The 18193-nt window shown below is 56.5% G+C and overlaps 1 protein-coding gene across 1 annotated transcript; it reads right to left on the bottom strand.

The window, feature by feature from the left end:
• Positions 1 to 6697: 6697 nt before the first annotated feature.
• LOC138915562 (ral guanine nucleotide dissociation stimulator-like) lies at positions 6698 to 16699 on the bottom strand. Its single transcript, XM_070222316.1, has 14 exons — positions 16496 to 16699; positions 15941 to 16057; positions 14886 to 15076; positions 13321 to 13433; positions 12826 to 13187; positions 11828 to 12043; positions 11365 to 11468; positions 10821 to 10887; positions 9236 to 9289; positions 8743 to 8817; positions 8146 to 8178; positions 7659 to 7780; positions 7349 to 7452; positions 6698 to 7023 (listed from the first exon to the last, which is right to left on the bottom strand). The coding sequence occupies exons 1-14, from the start codon at positions 16628 to 16630 to the stop codon at positions 6866 to 6868; spliced, it is 1851 nt and encodes a 616-aa protein (XP_070078417.1). The 5' UTR covers positions 16631 to 16699; the 3' UTR covers positions 6698 to 6865.
• Positions 16700 to 18193: the final 1494 nt, after the last annotated feature.

The following is an 18193-nucleotide window of genomic DNA, read 5'->3' as shown; positions in this document are numbered from 1 at the left end:
TTGTTATAAGATGCGAAAATTCAGAAGTTTTCCCTTGATCGGTAAAATTGCCCCTCTCAAGAAAGGTTTTTTTCTTTATGTTCAGTAACTTATTTTGGAGACCCACGGGGTCATGTCCAGTGAGATAGTTCTGTTGGAGTGAGGATAGTGCTGCTACAACCTGTCCTTCGTGCCACCTGCGACATGCCCTACTCTGCACCAAAGACCAAGGACGGTCCTTCTGAAGACAGGGCTATGTTTGCATTATGAGTTGAGAGATGCTGAAAAGACCTCCTATGGTTTCCCTTATACCCTACACTACACAAATAGACACTTATGCTTTTAAGTCTTGACATTTCATCTCGAGTGTCTGTTAAAACGTGAGTATCTAGGATAGAAAGCGGCTGTCCTCCAGAATCTTACCAGGGTTTCCTGCTGGCCACTTTGGAGGACAGAGCAGAGTGACCCACTAGGGGAGGGGCGCATGACTGCCGGGCCTTGGGGAAGAGCTGACCGGAAGCTGACTCACCAAGGACTGTCCATGCTTGTCTTGGTTTGCAGTGACAGCAGCTGAACGCAACTTAAAGGATTTTAATTTGCATGCAGCTTTGCACAACAACTTTCCATCTTACTTCATCCTCCTTGCTTCCTGTGACATTTGGGGATGGCATAGTTTCAGGGATTCACTGAACTCGTTTACAGTGTTCAAATAGTCTTGTATGATGTGTGCGCTTGTTAATTGAGGTATAATTGACATATACTTTATATTAGTTTCATTTGTACAATATAATGATTTGCATGTATCGTGAAATAACCACCACGATAAGTCTAACTAACGTCTGTCCCCAGACGTAGTCAATATTCATTTTCTGGATGAGGACATGTTGTGTTTTAAGGTGCAGAAGAATCGGTAATGATGTCATACTTTTCCGTATGCAACTTGATGAATTTGAACATAAGTGTCCACCCATGAGACCATCACCACCATCGAGGCCATAAACATATCCATCATCTACCAAAGTTTTCTCCCACCCCCTTTACTATTATCATTATTTTGCTTTAAGAACACTTAACAGAATATATACTCTGTTAGAAATTTGAAGTACAAAACACAATACCGTGAGATTGCTACATTATACGCTAGGTTTAATTTTTAGAGGAACCTCCAGACTATTTTCCATCATTACAGTATTAGTTTACGTTCCCATCAACAGTTGCAAGGCTTCCTTTTCCTCCACAACCTCACCAACATTTGTCACCTCTACTTTTTTTGATAATAGCCGCCCTAACCGGTGTCAAGTGATATCTCCTTGTGGTTTTGATTTGCATTTCCCTAAAGATTAGTGATGCTGAGCACCTTTTCATGTGGCTGTTGGCCATTTGTGTGTCTTCTTTGGAAAAATGGCTATTCTACTCCTTTGCCCATTTGTTAACTGAGTGCCTTGGTGTTTTTGCTATTGACCCGAGAGATGAAAAAAGAAAAAAAAATGTCCAGGCATTATGGATGCTTCCCAGTTGATGCAGATGATTTTGTCTTTATGGTGATGACAAAATATCGTGTTGTGTGCTTTTTCTTCAGCAGTTATCATAAGACTAGCAGTAGAATGGCAAAGCAGATAATCAGGATCTCCCGGGTTTCCAGTTTTACAACACAAATAAGACGAGTGGTAAGGAATTTTTGATTATTTCAAGGAAATTATTGAGATCACAGTCCGTGGAATGTAGGACTGACAGGTCCACGAGGAAATTAAAGTGAGGACATGGTGATCTGGCATCACTTCCGATCTGAAGGAACAGGTATCTTCTGTATGAATGTTTGAAGACATATTGGAAATCAGGAATTTGTGGTGGATGAATACATTTTCTGAAGGGTTTATTTCTTTATTTAGGAGGAAGATTACCCTGAGCTAACATCTGTGCCAGTCTTCCTCTCCTTTGTCCGTGGGATGCCTCCACAGCGTGGCCGATGAGTGGAGTAGGTCTGCACCTGGGATCTGAACCCGCAAACCTCAGGCCCCTGAAGCAGAACACACGCAACTTTAACCACTCAGCCATGGGGCTGGACTCTAACTTATTTAGTTGTGAACATGATCGTTTGGGTTATGTAAATATCAGGACCTGGGAGTGAGTCGCTAAGAGTGGGGTAGTTGATAATGTCACAATTGATTTAGACCCTAAAGAGGCTAAGAGCAACAACTGGCCAATGGGTTAACCAAAGGAATAGTCAGAAAACACAGAAAGGATGGGAATTGGGATCTATAGTAAGCTGGGGGATCACGTGTCCTCAGAGAGAGTGCCAGGACTTGCACAGGTGAGAATGGCAAGAGCAATAAAAGAGAATAAAATCACACTGAAACAAGGAGGGGGTGTTACGAGACGGGGGAGGAAAACTGATCTGGAGCAGTCCTGAGTTTTGACCTTGAGCTTTCTGTCCTTGACCCAAATCTGCTTGACGATGTCCTGGGACACAGGTCAGAAGAGCTCCAGAGGGAGAGAGGAAGGGTGGAAGTATAGGGAAACTGAGATAATTGTCCTAAGAAGCCATGCTTCATTTCTCATTTGGGTCCAGTTTCATGATTACTTTTACAGGATGAGAGGAAAAGAAGTGATGATGGTCAAGTCTTCGCAGAGGAAGCTGCGTGATCGTGGGAATCAACCCAAACCAAAGCCCGGATTAAGAATTCCCATCTCTTTGAGGATGCGCAGTTACATATTCAGAAGGCCAGTTACTAGAATGCCATCCCACCCAGCAGTGAGGGGTCGCTGGGAGAGCACGTGGCACCAGCCCCAACAGGTCTGCTGGCAGGAGAGAAGTGGCAAGCCCTTTGGAACTTGCCGTAGCCTTGCAAAATTGCACCTTGCAGCAGAGGTGAATTCCTGCGGGGTGCGCTCGCATGGGGTGCCCCGTCCAGTCCCATACACACCCCTGCCCTTCCTCAGATTTGGCAGAGATGATTCTGGGAACTGGTCTGGGCATCCCATAGCTCCACGGCCAACAATTGCTGGTGACTGTGGAAGATCTGAGCAAACAGGAGGGGACGGGGAAGAGGGCGGGAGAGAGCGATTGTGGACAGGCTCAGCAGCCAGGCAGAGAAAGTGAGCGCCCAAGAAGGATGTGCTGACAGCACCAGGAAAGAGAGGAGACGCTGGTGCCCCTGAGATGGAGCCCGGCACTTCACTGACATCTCCTTGAAGGGTCCCACGTTTTCTTGCTTGAGCTCTTGCAACTTCAAGACATACCAATCCTTTTCTTTTATTAAACTCCTCTGTGGGACGTAGGAAGCATAGACAGGGATTTCTTGTGGAGGAGAGACTGGATTTCAGCTGAGTAGAGCAAGGAGGGCTTTCCGTTTCACGGTGCTCTCGCATTTTCCTTTCCGAAGTATATTATTTATCTGCGCTTGAAAGTCACAGAGAGTTACCGATTCGCGGGATGATTCCGTTGTCGCCCTCACAGCGACACAGTAAAACCTACCTAGTCGGAATGGATCATTCCTTCTGTGCAATACTCCGGTAGACTCCAAAGATCATTTCAAAAGCGCTGGTATATCTCTGTTCTCAAATAAGAGGTCTGCTTCCAGGTCTCCATTTTTCTGCTCTTTATTGCATGTTAATTCAGAGTTGCAAGGAGGAAAGACCACATTTGCCTCAATCTTTAGATCTCTATGTGCTGGAAATTGGATTCACAGAAATGGACAAGGCCTTTGAGGGATCGTGCTGTCAACAGAGACCTTTTCCGGCATCAGCAACGTGACAATAAACCGCTGCTTGTTAGGACTTGATTGTCTATTGGAGGGATGGAGCTTGCAGTATTATGGAAATCCTCTTTAGAATTGCTTACCTTCACGTGACAGATTTATCAGTTTCTGAGAGTGATGTGTTAAAATAACCTAGGGTGGCGCAGGGCTTAAACTGGCCCACTCCACTTTGGAGGCCCGGCATTGGCACGTTCGGGTCACGGTTGTGGACATTCACACCGCTTATCGGGCCATGCTGTGGCAGACATCCCACGTGTTAAATAGAGGAAGATGGGCACAGATCTTAGCCCAAGGCTAGTCTTCCTCAAGGGAAAAAAAAAAAAAACCGAGGAAGATTGGCAATGGATGTTAGCTCAGGGTGAATCTTAGCCCTTGGGCATCTTCAGCTGTGGTCATTTGCAAAATATGTAGACCATGCATGTACTGGGCAAGCCCAGGCAGGACAGCGCAGCCGGCCTCCCGCCTGGGTGCTTGGGGCTGCTTGTTGTGGAGCCTCTGCTGGAACCGTCTGGGTGGATTCAGTGCAGAGAATGATGACAACGGACTGCCTTGCTTCACCCTCAGAGTTTCCCCTGAGTTTTCTCCATCTTGACATGCAAAGCAGACACTGTCTGGAGCCCTCGTGTTCCTCTGGGACTCGGGCTTCCCTCTGCTCCTCAGCCTGGAGAGGAGGAAGCCCACGTGTGGACTTCAGGAGATTCCTGACCGCGTTTTGTGGGCTAGCACGTCCTGGGCTTGAAGTCCCCAGGGAATGAGCAGAATCCAATCCAGGTAGGACTGCCATGACCCAGACCCTTCAGGAAGGCAGGTTATGGTCCCCTAACCAGGCAGAGCACCATGACCAGCCGCGGGGTTTGTGGAGGGCGAAGGGAAGATGAAATGGGTCCTGGAAGAAGGTGCTTATAAATACCAGCTACCGAGAGGGAACCAGCTGCAAAACCGTGCATTTGAGGAGTATGAGTATTATTTCTTGATTCTGTTTGGAATAAGTTAGAGTGCATGATATATTTGTGTGTGAGTGAACATATATATATAGCTCTCTCTCTAAAATTTATATCAAAGTAACATAAAGACTGATGAGATACAGGTGCTGCACATGTGGGCCTCTTTTTGCTGGCGATCAGTTCATTTTTGGCCATTGGAAGCCCAAAGAGGCAGCGAGTTATTGTCCTCTGCCGTCTGGTAGGCTCATGACAAACAAAGCGCTGCAACCAAAGGGTCGGCTCTCAGGAGCCTCACGGCCCTGTGAGGGAAACCCCTTGGACACGGTGTCTTCCTCCTGGGCCTGGACTAGCCTTGGGACTTGGCACTTCTCTTTCTCTGTGGCGGGAAGGTACAGCCGGCTCCGGCTTCCATTTAGAAAGTCACCTTCCTGGATGGCTGTGCCATACCAAGAAGGGCCTGGGCTGCTGGGAACCAGCATTTCTCCTCAGCTGCTGGCCGTACTGAGGAGGCCTCCCTGGCAGGGTTCACGCTGCTGTGTGTCTGGGTGACACTTGCAGCCATCAGAAAGGAGGGGAGAACTCAGAAGGGCCAAGCACTTCCTGTGGTCCTAGTCTTACAGGGTCTTTCCCGGGGTGGGGTGGGGGGGGGGCGTTCAAAATGCCAGGTGGTAACCCTCTAGCTCCTGGTCACCGGGTGGGTTCTTGGAGTGAGCTCGGAGCAGTGTCTGCTCACCACCAGACTGGAACCATTTAAGTGTTTTAATTTTGTCAGGCTGTGTTTACCCGTCATCCGTTTGCTTGCGTTCCCTGCTGGACCCCTCAACCACCCTCCTCTCACGACTCATCTCTGAAAGCTTCCAACGGGAAAGGTTCACACCCACAACATAAACGGAGCATAAGGCTGGGCAAGAGAACACAGCCCTCCGAGGGGCTGCATGGTTTATAGGCTCAGGTCCTCCTGCCCCGTTAGGATGAGTCAGAAACAACATGCCTGAGTGTGTGAACAGGTGATTGCCTGAGACCACACACCTCAGAACCACAGGGGCCCAGATGTCACCCTGGGCAGCGAGGGAGAGTATAGGTCATTCTTTGGCCAGGATTAGGGTATCTAATGTTTGCAAAGCAGACTCCACCCGTGATCCGTCAGACCCTGCCAGGGAGGAGTGGCCACGAGGTACGGGACAGAGAGGCCGAGGCATTCGAGGGAATTTCTGCCCTTCCAAGAATTGCAGAAGGAAGTGCACGGAGGCAGGAAATCCTGGTGGACAAGGAGCAGTGATGCGTCGGGAAGGATGCCCAGATGTAGCCTTCAAAGCTGCATCACAGATCTGTCCCCCTGGATACCAAACTTGCAGGGAAAGGAATTCAGAGCCGTGGACCAGGATCCCAGAGGATTCCAATCCAGGTGAAGGGTGAACATGGAGCCCCCAGAGGGGCCGGGGGAGGGAGGGTCCTGCCTGCCCTTAGTCCATCTGCACATGACCTTCTCCGGCCTTGACCCTCCACATGCACGTTTTGAGCTTTTACATCGTTCTCTGCACTTAGAGCTGCTGCTGTCCAGAGCCTCATTAGAAAACGACAAGTTCCTAACATCTGGTGAAGAGGAACCTCCACAAGAGAAGCCGAAAACGTGGCCTCTCCTCCAAAGGGGTGGAAAAGCAGCCACTGTCCTGGGGCAGGTCGTGGTGCTGGCCCGTGCCATTTTAAAGACACCCGCATTCCAGTGGTTGTTGCTCTGCCTGTGAAAGTACCTCCACCCTCTAAATGCCAGGAGCTCTGGGTGCTGTCTCTGCTCCTGGCCCACGTGAACCACACTGAAATGAAGCCGTCCTCTGAGTAAGGGGGGGCGCGGAGGTGTCCCTCAGTATCCAGGGAGGGGCCTGGCCCTTCTCCCTTCTCTCACATACAATAAGCCGAGACCCTGCAAGATTTCTTCATTCCAGGAGGAACGCGAGAGTCTGTGTCTCCTTGACACGAGCACAGGAGGGGAAAGAACCAGACCGTGACTCGCAGGCTGGAACAGAAACAGGATTTTAACATCAAATTCAAAACTAGCACTAACTACTAACACGAAAGAAATACGGCCCCTTCCCAAGTGGTAAACAGGCGCTGGGGTGGAGCTGCCAGGCCTGTGGGGTGGGGTCGTCCCCTCCCTCTTGGGCTCCAGGGCTCCCAGGAAAAGGCTTAGAATGTTCTTCTCCCCATCAGCATGGGAGGAGCCGGCCTGGGGCCCCGCGTGTTTCCCAGCCGCGTCCCCGCCGCTGAAGAGCAGGCTGCACTCGAGCTGTTGGAAGGACCGGGATCTGCCACTGTTGCTGGGTTCTGCATCAGGGGTCTGGTGACTGAAGAGAAGACACTGATGATTGGGGGGGTCACACCAGTATCCCAGCCCAACACCTCAGCCCCACTGCATTCTGCTCCAAACCTTGTCCTGAGTGTTCAGTCAACACTACCCCATTGTCCCTGACATGGGAGCTGGCATTTCGCTTCACCCATTTCACAGAAGAGGAAGCTGAGTCCCACAAAGGTCAAGGGAATTGTCCCTCACAGGCCTGGTCAGCAGTGGAGCTGGGATCCCCGTGCCGGCTGTCCATCTCCCTAGGCCCGTGCTTAGCCCGAAGCTTTCCGGAGCCCCTGGCTTCAGTCCCTGCCTGTCTGGACACTCACCGAGCCCTGAGCTGAGAGACGCGCGGTTCTTCTTGGGCAGGAAAAACCGGCGCATCTTGCCGGCCCTCTCCTGTGGGGGCTCCAGGTGGCAGGACAGGCTGTAGCTAAAGGACAGAGGGGACTTTTCAGCTACCGGGAGCCACACCTCAGGTGACCCTCCCAGAGACGGCCAGCAGTTGGAGTCCCAGGGCCCCACGGGTGACCATGCGACAAGCCCCGGGACTGACCCGGAAGCCACGGGCACGGGCTCCCTGGAGCTGGCCATCAGAGAGAGTCCGCCTTGCCCTCACCAACTCCTGCCCCGCCTCACCTCTCATCCTCGCTGAGGGGCTCCATGGCCTCGAACCAGGCCCCAAATCGCTCCTCAGCCTCAATGTGGTAAAGATGGACTGCCTCCTGGAGCAGGAAGATCTGCTCGGTGACTTTGAATTCCTGGGAGAAAGGACATGATGCAGACGGGGCCTGGGTGGGGGACCGTGCTGGGGACTCAGACAGGTGAGAAGAGGGTCAAGGAGCTGGTCTGGGGTCTTGGCCCACATGGGAACCCTCCTTCCCTCCAATTCCGTGCAGGACTTGCTCGTTCTCACAGTTGGCTTGAAATAGCTCCTCCTGCAGGAAGGTGTCCTTGGTGCCAGCCCCTTCCCCCACGCACCAATGGGACGGCTTTCCCAGCTCTGGGTGCCGAACTCTCCCAAGAAAAGCAAGGCCCAAGGCATCGGGCCAGAGAAGGTCTTCCCCGGAGGAGTCTCTGATTGCCACAGCCCCACCCTCCGCACGGGGAGGCCACAGCTGCTCACCTCACTCCTTTTCTCAAAATTGATCTCATTTCCCTGGAAGGCAGAGAGCCAAAGCCCATGAGCAACAGCCCCCTTAGCCCATAGCTAGCCCCCGTCTCCACCCTTTCTCAGGTTGCACTACCAGCAGGGTCGACCAGGGAGCAGGCGCTACCAGAAACGGGAATGGGTCCCGGGCAAGACTCTGAGCTCCAGAGCAAGGAGGCCACGGGGCTATGGCTCAGGGACATTCTAAGACAGCCCTCTCTGACAGACAGACAGACTGAGGCCTCAGGCAGGAAGGGATGCTCAGCCACTCGTGTGCTTCCTGCCTTGGAGGGGCCTGGCTTCACTCCCTGCAGGGGCGGGGCCTGAGGGAGAGGCTGAGTCCAGCTCAGACACACCCTCCAGCAGCTCCGCAGTCAGGCAGCCTGGACTGGCGGCTCACCTGGATCCTATATTCACTCATCACTAAGATGGCCATGACACCCAGCTCCCGGGGTGGCTGTGAGGCCCTCACGAGAGGACTCTGCCAAGGGTTGTGAGCTCAAGCCTCAGTGCAAGTCTCTCCTCCCAAATCTCCGAATCCTGATCCCCAGCTCCACCTCCAGGCTCACTCACCTCCAGGTAATCCTCCATGTTGGTGTCCAGCAGCAGTAGGTAATTGAGGAATGTGCCAAGGAAGGGGATGAGCCCCTGTGCCAGCGGGGTGGAGACGGTGATGAGATCCCGCTCTCAGGAGCCGTCAAAGACCTCTCCTCCACTCCTCACCCCAGCCTCCTGCCCAGCCCAAGCTACCCACCTAGGCGGCCTCCCCCCAATTTCCTCCTCTTCTCTCCTCCAGGAACCCCAAACTCCTCCAGGCACCTCCCAGCAGCCGGCTCTGGCAAAACCCAGGGTACGTGGTCCCCGCCCCTCCCTGTCCCAAATCCGTTGTGCGCCCATCCGTTCCAGGCCTCCTCCTGGTCACTTCCAATGCAGGCATTTCAGGTCTGTGGCACCAGGAGCAGGGCTGGAGGAGAAAGGCTCCCTCTCTGCTGGTAGAGACCTCCGGCTAGGAAGGGGAGTCCCCTCTCCTGCGACTCCTGGGCCCCTCCTCCACAGGCACCCTTACCTTCTGGGCACCTGTGGGGCCCGTCTCCAGGCTGGTCAACATAGAGGTCGCCTCCTGCCAGGGTGTTGACAGGGCCAGTGAGCCGACGCTCCCCTCCAAGTGTCCTCCCAGACCCCTCCCAGATCGGGGACCCTGGACATGTGGCCCCAGTCACCTGGTGCCCCTGCGGCTCCCGCCTCCAGGGTGCTCTGATTCCAGAGCCATCCCAGCTCCAACACTCACTCCTGTGTGACCTTGGGCCCGCCCAGGCCTCCCTGAACCTGTTACCTCGTCTGGAAGGTTTGACGAACTCTGTCTGCCTCCCACAGTCTCCTGAGGCCCAAGCGTCATCTGACCGTCATCACTGCTCTCCGCTCAAGCCTGCCTCTGGAGCCAGGTCCAAGCTCCCCACATTCCTCCCCACCCTTGAGCCTCGGCACCCACTGTGAGGCCTGCACCACGGCTCATCTCCCTCTGGCTCCCAGATGAGGAGACCAAGGCCCACACAGGGGCAGGGACTTGCTCAGGGGGCCCCAGAGGAGAGGCTGCTCCCCCTCCCAGCCACAGGCCCCTGTCTCCTCTGCCTTCACACCACCCTCTGCCCAGCCGCTGACCACAGTGCTGTCCTCGGGACTCTCAGGCTGTGTTCGGGCCCCCAGCTGGGCCGAGCCACGGATGGAGGGAGATGAGGTGTCTCAGGAGGCCTGGTCAAGTGGCTTCTGCCAGCCCCAACGCCCAGGAGTCTCTGATCCCAGGCCGAGGCCAAGGCCTTGCTAAAGCCCTCAGCTCCCTAGGATCCCCTCAGGGAGTTCCCCTGCACAGAATTCTTTCTTCATCCGCTCAGGATGGGGACCCCGAATGCCACGTCTGACTAGCAGGGGAGGGGGCGACCAGGGCACTGCGGGGTGGCATTTCCTTTCTGTTTTACGAGGAAACTTCTGACGTCTGGGCGGGAAGGATCCCTGAAGAAGCCATCAGTTCCCTGGGCACTTGCCCTTGCCCTCCGGGGCACATGTCATCGCCAACAAGGACCTGGGTGAGCATCCCACTGGGACTGTCTGCAGCGCCCACTTTAGGGGCCAGAGTGGGGAGTCACCGAGGGGACACAGATCTGTCCCAGGTCCAGTGTCCGTCCCAAGGCTGGGAAGCCCCTGAGTGCCCCCGGCCCGTGGGATCCGGCAGTGCCCATCCCTCAGGCAGGCAGGGTGCCCTTCTTGCGAGGCACAGTGAAGACAGAAGGAGCAGTGGGGCCCTGGCTTCCTGAGCACAGACTGGGCTGACTTCGGAAGAAAGGAAGCCCGCCCACTCGCTCCAGCCAGTGGCCAGGAGGAAGATGCAGGGCAGCTGATGGAGCAGCATGGAAGCCAGACACCGGCACCTTCTGCCAGGTCCTCAGCCTCCTGGAACAGTCCAGCCCGCACCATTCTATCCCATGCCCCTGGCCTCCTGTCCCAAACTGCCCCCACCTGCCCATGGAGCTAGCACATCCCTCTTCCTGTCCATCTTTTCCTGACCAACTTCACGTGACAGGAGAACCAAAGCTCATCCTGCCGGGTCCCCTCCCCTCTCGCTCCCCCTCCTTCCAGATGTGCAGCCTCCGTCTTACCTTCACCAGCTGCCTCCTGCTCACCCACTGGTCTTTGATGAACCTCTTCAACTTTCGAGAGCTCTTCCTGAGGGGAGAGGAAAGGAGGAAAGAAAACCCGGGGCGGTTGAAGGCGAAATGCCTTTGGCTGAGAACCCGGAAGGTTCAAAGGGCCTGGGGCCTGGACGAGGGTTTTCCCCGGGTTCTTCGGAGCTCTGAGGTCACCGTGGGACTCGGGTGGAGGCTCTCCTGCGGTCACCTGGGGCCTCCATTCCCACTCCGACTGAGCACATTGTTTCTAACAGCGTTGGTTGCCGATGAGGGCTCCGTTGCTGCGAAGTACACCCTTGGAAATCTCCAGTGTGGCTCAATCCAGGATGTGACAAGGGGGGAGCCACTGCCTAGGGTCTCAGAGAGTCTCAGAGACCCGAGCAAGGAGGCCAGTCCCCATCCCTAGGGTCCGCTGCCTCCCAGATGGTCCTAGCTGAATGAGGGGTCCATGGCAGTCGCACGGGGGATGTCTGGTCCGCCCTGGTGGTGCTTGGATGGAGCACGGCCTACCCACCTGGCAACTCGTCCCCATGTCTTTTGCAGACGGCTGATGGAGGGGCTCTGCAGAGCAGACACGATGGCACGCAGGGACGCATAATTTCCAAGGACTCGGCACTCCTGAGGAAGGGAAGGGAATGAGCTGCGACGGCGGGCTGGAGCCCTGCTTCCTCTGGCTTGTGTCCCCTCGTGGGCTTCTGCTGTCCTGGATGAGGCAGATGCCCAGGGAAGCGAGGGAGGGCACACCTGGGAGCTGATGAGTAACGCTCGCGGGCAGGAAGATTTTAGCTCAACCCAGGGCGGGAAGGGAGCTTCCCACCACTGGGACCAGCACTCAAGGTCAGCAGGCCCTTGGCAGCAAGGGGCCTAGGACTTTGCCGAGGCCCAGACCACCGACTTCAAGGCTGAAAGCTGCGAGAGGAGAAGGGGCAGTCCCCCTGACTCCAGGGAGGGGCTCCCTGGGCCCTGCCGCTACTGACCTTGGCCACCTGAATCCACAGCTCGACGACTCTGGCCCTGTCCTGGGCCGTCATGCTGAGGTCCCCAAGGCACGTCGTGATGACGCAGCCGGACACGTGAAGAAACTGGTTGATAGTGGCCCGAACCGTGGGAGCCAGGTACTCCTTGCTCCCATTGGGCCGCTGGCACCACACAAAACCCAGGCAGTGGCGGGGCTCCACCTTCTTGAACAGCTCCTGGGGAGGATGGGGACTGTCACCTGACCCTGCCACACCCGAGCTCAGAGTCTGCAGGCCCCCGCAGCCCCAGGCAGGAGGCACTGGTCAGCTGCAGCTCAGGAACCTGAGGAGGTGGCCTGAAGCTTCTGGGAGTCTCTGGGTTTTGTCTGTGTCCGCTGAGGCCGCCCAGCGCAGGATGACCGAGGACCCAATAGGGGCGGGGAAGAGAAGTCCCATTGGCTCGCAGCCCAGTCTTGCTTCCCCCAAGCACCAGAACACGGCTCACACCTGCCCATCTCAAGGGGCATCTTCCACCCGTTCTCATCACCCCCTGGTCCCACTCCCCTTTCAGCTGCACGTTCCCCCGAGGCAGCAACAACCATGGGCTTTGTTTGCCTGTCTTCCATGTCGGTAAGGACGCACTAGGTGTCTAATAAGTACGGAGGCTGTTGAGGCCTCCTGGGCCGATGGGTGAGTGACCCAGGACTTGGCAGCACTCCAGTGAGCTTCCCTCCCCCACCAGAGGGCTATTCTCTGCCCCGCTTCCTCTCTGTTCGACCTCATCCATCCGCACAGCCACTCTGCCCAGCAGGTGCCCGCCCTTGGTGTGCTCTCTACTGTCCATGTGGGGACAGCAAGGACTTGGGGGCCAGAAGGTGGCCCAGGTCACCCGGTGGGTAAGTGGGGGAGCTGTGACTTGCACCCACATCGTTGGATTGCGGCTGAGGGAACAGGAGGTCTGGGGCAGCTGATGGCCCACCAAGGCGGGCCCCACCTAGCCCAAGAGCCCCGCTGCTCACCGCATCCATCCGGGTCAGCTGCTCGGCCACCAGCTTCGGAGGGAAGTCCAGCAGCTTAGGCCTCTCCTCTCTCAGCTCGGCGCTCGCTTCTGCGGTGACTTCGGCAGCTGGAGGCAGAGATCGTCCAAAAGTCAATGGCGCATCTTGCTCCAGCTCAGAAGCTGGCACTGGGGCTGAAGCTGATGGCGCTCGCTCCGGCCCTGGAGAGGCCGATGGAGGTGAGGCTGCTGGAGGTGAGGCTGCTGGTGGTGAGGCCGCCTCCAGCTCCGGCGCGGACGGTGGAACTACAGCTGGAGCTGCCTCTGGCCCCGGAGCTGGCCCTTGCTCTGGCTCTAGAGCCGGCAGGAGCTCTGGAACTGGCGCTGCAGCGGGAGAAAGAGAAAGTTTCACCTACGTACCCGACTTTACAAGACAGGAGAGACTCCGCTGTCTTGAAGGGAACCCCAGCCCGTGAACCCCACCGCAGACAGTCTTCCCAGACTGCTGTGCCCTCACCTTCCAGCTCTGCCCTCCTGGGCCCCAGATGTTGCAGCTGGACCTGGGGAAGGTAGGCAGGGCCTCCCAGGTGCGACCCAGGCCAGATGACACGCAGAGAGGCCAGCCGCATCCTGAAAGAGGGAAAGGGCGTGGGCTCCCAGAAATCCTGCATTGGGTCCAGCCAGGTTCCCACCATAGAAGACGCGGTACTGGGCGGAAGCAGTTGGGCCACAGAGCCAGAGGCCTGGCCGTCGCTTCCACACTGTCCTCCCAAGGCACCCTGCTTTGGGTCTGGGCCCTGTGCCTGCCCCTTTCCACCAGGGGGGAGTCCCACCCCGGCGCTGACTCCTGTGTGGCCATCCTGGCAGTGGCAGGCCTGCTCATCCAGCAGGTGGAACACGGGGTTTGTGTGAGTCTCTTCTTCCCACTGCCACTCTTCTCGCAAAGAGGCTGGACACAGTCCAGCCCAGCCCTCCACGCCCTTGTGCAAGTGGACTGAGGACTGAGGCCGATGTGTGAGCGGCTCGCTAACACCCCTTCTCTTCTGGGCCTGCTGGTGGTGGTCAGAAGGGGTGGATATGGAGAAGGGGAAGCGGAGGGAGACGGGACTGTGGTGGGGATGGGTCGCCAGGGAACAGCTCAAGCCAGCCTCCCCTCTGGTTCCCAGGGGCTCTGGGACCCCACCCACAGCTCTCTTTCACTCCTATCCCCTTGCAGTAGAAGCCATCAGACCTCAGCCCTCCCAGAGGAATCAAAAGATGAGTGAGATCAGAGTTGTGCCGGGCCCGCCCCAGCCACAGTCCTCTGTCCTCTTGTTCTCCCCCAGCCCTGTTCTGTGGAGACAGGAGGCCCTCGTCTGGCACTCAAAGAACACTCAGGTCTTTAGTTGGCGCTGGGGTCCATCATGCATGAGAACGTGGGAAGAGGCCTCCAGTCGTAAAGGAGCATAGGAGGGCATCCCCTGGGACAGGCCGGGGACAGGATCTGTGGATGATATGGTGTGTGACTATCTGAGTCTCAGGCTGCTGCGGGGGTCCAGGGGCTGTGTCTGCTTCATTCACTGCGTTGTGCCAAGTGTCTCTAAAGCTCCCGCATGTCACAGGTGCTTAATATACAGTGTTCTCGAATGAACTCCAACCAGAAGCATCCCCGGTAGCTGAGTGGGCCTGGGGCCCCTCTGCGGCCCCGGAGACCCCTCCTTGGCTACTCCAAGGACCCGCCCCACGACCAGCTGCATGGAATCCCACACTCCCTGCCAGAGTGCTTTCCGTGTGCCTTTGCAAACTCAGAAAGGCCCCATCCCAGCGATGGGGGAGCAGACTGCTCTTCATCGGGGAGAGGGAAAGAATAACCAGGAACAACCACGGCACGTCTCTCAGCCCCTTCTGTAGAGCCAGGCCCCAGGGAAGCACCTGCCGTGGCTCATCCCATTCGTGCCCACCAGAACCCGATGAAGTTTATCCTCTCCCACTCCACTTTGCAGAGGAGCAATCGAAGCTCAGAGAGATGGAGGGCCGTTTCCAAGACACACAGCTGGCAGTGGGCAGAGTCACCACTGTGCTGAGGAGGGGCTGGGCACTCACGTAGCAAGTAGGTGGTCCAGGACCCCGTGGGAGGTGAGGACAGCCGCGCAGTCAAACACGATGGTGGTGACGTTGGCCATGTTTCGAGGCGCCAAGGCTGGTCCTATGGACGGCGGCAGCCTCTCCAGCAGGCCTGCCTGGAGGGCCCGCATCCTGCAGGCCTCATTCCGCTGCCCGAGTGACTCTCCGCGCTGGGTGAGATGAGGAAGGACACAGAGTCACCAGCACCAGCGTGAACCTCCAGGAAGTCAAGGTCTGGAGGTCCCCCAGGAACTGTGAGCCCCTCAGGGATGTGTGCAGAGGAGGGACAGGATTGCCCACAGCCAACCGGTTTCCAGGCTTGAAAAGTCCAATTTGAGTTTGGGCGGGGGGAGGATTATACGATGAGTTCCTCAGGACACTTGGCTGGCTTGGCAAGGACAGACCGCCCCGCACCAAAGCGTGCATTAAGAGCACTGACCAGCGAATCCAACACAAACATCCCCATTCTAGAGATGAGAGGACGGAAGCTTCGGGCTGCCAAGTGGCTGCTCAGGGTCCTGTGGGTCGGAACTGAGAACCGCCCTAAGCCAGGGCTGCAGGACTCCCCCGCTCCCCCACCTGAGGCTTCATGTGCTCCTGACATGAAGGGAAATGTCTGGTGGGAACCTCAGCCCTCCCCAGTCGGGAGACAGTGCACGGGCAGACAGACGCTGTGAGGATCTGGCTGACTACAAGAAAGGACGCTGGTTTTTCTTTCTTTTACACGAAAGGGAGGTTTGAGACCCTCGTTACAGAGGTTTCAGATTCAGAAAATGGCAGATTTCAAAGATGCCCCTGGCCGAGTGTGAAGCGCAAACATCAGTGTTTTGTCTACTCCGCCTAGGGTTAGGAAAGAGCGACTTCCCACCCTCCTAGGTAGCTGGTGAGGAGGCGTGGAAGTCCAGATTCCTTTGGGACTGGGCCCTTGGGACACTCCAGTGGGAAAGCCCTGGGCGGGTCCAGGGGAGGGCTCCAGATTTGACTCTGGATTGTGGACACACCCCGGTGATCTCAGGGCCCCGGGTGTCACTCACTCTCCCCTCAGTCCAGCCCCGGGCAAGGTCGGTGGTCTGCTGCACTTGCCCCCTGTCCAGGGAGATGGAGCCGTAGGACCCATGCGCCAGCTCCTGGACCATCTCCTGGGTGGAGCTCTGCAAAGACAGCGTCCGGTGGCCGCGGCGGCAGGTAGCAGGGGCCTGCCTGCACTTGCCCACAGGGGGAAAACTCTCCCGCACACCGAGCACAGACAGAGGGGCATCCGCATAGACCTCCAGACAGGGAGCGAATGAGATGACACCTCACGGGCTTGGGATTCACCTACGGGTAGGGCGGCTTGGCTCCCAGCACTCACCTTCCATCCTGCCAGCCACCACCTGGGATATGAACACGACATACCGCCAGGCTTCCAAGCCCTAACCGTCTGCTCCCGTCCAGGGTAGCTCCACGCTCATCCCTGCCTTCCGTCACTCCATGCCCGCCAACACACACACACAATAAGGGTCAAGGGGTGTGGGGCTGCCCGCATGGGAGGGTGGGATCACACTTGTGGCCTGACCCGGAGTGGCCCGCCCTGGGCTGCCTTGTGTTACCTGAGGGTTCCTTCTTCCGAATGGCCTGAGGTCTTGGAGGTGCGGTCTCAGCCAGTGTCGACAGCGCTGGAGAAGACTGTCATTGTTGGCTCTCTGTGCGCCAGAGCCTCGCAAAGAGGGGATACACGAACACATCCTCCTGTGTCGAGTGTCTCTGGTCAAATGGGCTATGTGTACAAAATGGCTGCCTGGTGACCAGAGTTCTAAGCTCTGTTGGGGTCGGTCGCCAAGGAAGTGAGGTCATGTCTCCAAGGTTCCAGGATGGGGGGCCCTTCCCTCCATCAGACCCACCCAAAGCCCCCTCGGGGCTGTTGACCGCTCACCCTCCTTGCCCGTGTCATCTCCCGAGCTGTACAGAAAGTTCCATCACAGCCCTCCCCACAGCTCCTTGGGATCGGAACCAGCGCCCCAGCTTTGAAGAGAGAGCGCCCAGTTCGGATCTCCTTTTTCCTAGCAGTTCTGTGTCCTGGAAAAGCCACTGTGCCTCTCAGGGCCTCCCCAGTCTCCCAACCTGCACGATGGGATGGCGCTAGAAACACATTCCCAGGGACGTCTTCGGGTGGACATGTGATAACGCCTCCCATATCTGGGAGGTGGTGCCGCCTGGGTCTGGTCCCCGAACTTAGAGGTGGAAGAATTACAAGAAGGGGTGGATGCAGTCGGGAATACCTCTCCAAACAGGCCTGGATTCCAGCCGTGTGATTTGGGAAAAGTCACTGCCCCTTGGGGGCTCCTTGTCAGGTCTCTGCACCTTCAAGGGTTGGAAGTTCGAGGAAATTCAGATATTGTCATTCACTAGCATTCAACCTTTCCCAGTCTCCTGTTGGCCTTAGAACCAGACCCAAGCGCCTCATTGTCGGCCTATGTGGTGGGCAGCCTCCACCAAGGCTCCCAGCGCTCCCTCCCTCCTGCTGTGCACATCCTTGTGGAACCACTACATCCTGAGTAACTGGTTTCTGAGCAATAGAATACAGCCCAGCTGATGGAATGTCACATCCAAGTTTTAATTACAAAAACTCTGTCACTTCCCTCTTGCTTGCTTTCCTGAGTTCCCTCCCTTTATCTCCCCCTCTGTTTCCATCTCTTGCGCTCTCTCTCTGTCACATTTCTGGAAATGAGATAGCAAGTGGCGATGATTTCAGTTGCCCTATGTAGAGGCCAAGGGAGGCGAGATCTGAGGGAGCGCCCAGCCAACAGTCACATGGAGACTCAGACTCTCAGTCCCAATGACTCCTGACACCACCCGTGTGAGTGACTTGGGAGCAAATCCTCCCCTAGTCTAGCCTCAGTTGAGACTGAAGGTCCTGCTTCACGGAGACCTGGAGGCAGAGGCTCCCAGCTAAGCCGTGCCCAATGCCTAGACCACGGAAACCGGGAGAAGTTCAATATTCGTACTTCAGAGGTGCAACTTTTGGGAGCAGTGTTGTGAGAGAGAAACCCAAATGAACGCAGACTACCGGGTTCCCCGGTCTGGCCCCATTAACCGCCGCCCCTGCCGCAGCTCCTGTTGCTTCTCAGGCTCCCTCCAGCCGCCTGGGCAGCTTTCTGACCTCCTCTGCTCACGCTCACTTCTGCCCCAGAGTCTCAGCACCAACAGCGCCTTTCCCCCGACTCCCTGTTCCCGGACCTACGCAGGCGTGGCTCAGTCTTGTCCTTCTGGTCACAGCCTAGGTCACTTCAGTGAGGCCTTTCAGAATC

The sequence above is a fragment of the Equus caballus genome, chromosome 9 (genome assembly GCF_041296265.1).
Source record: "Equus caballus isolate H_3958 breed thoroughbred chromosome 9, TB-T2T, whole genome shotgun sequence".
Lineage (NCBI taxonomy): Eukaryota > Metazoa > Chordata > Mammalia > Perissodactyla > Equidae > Equus > Equus caballus.
Note: the sequence above shows the minus strand (reverse complement) of the source record. Positions and strands in the feature narration are given on the sequence as shown.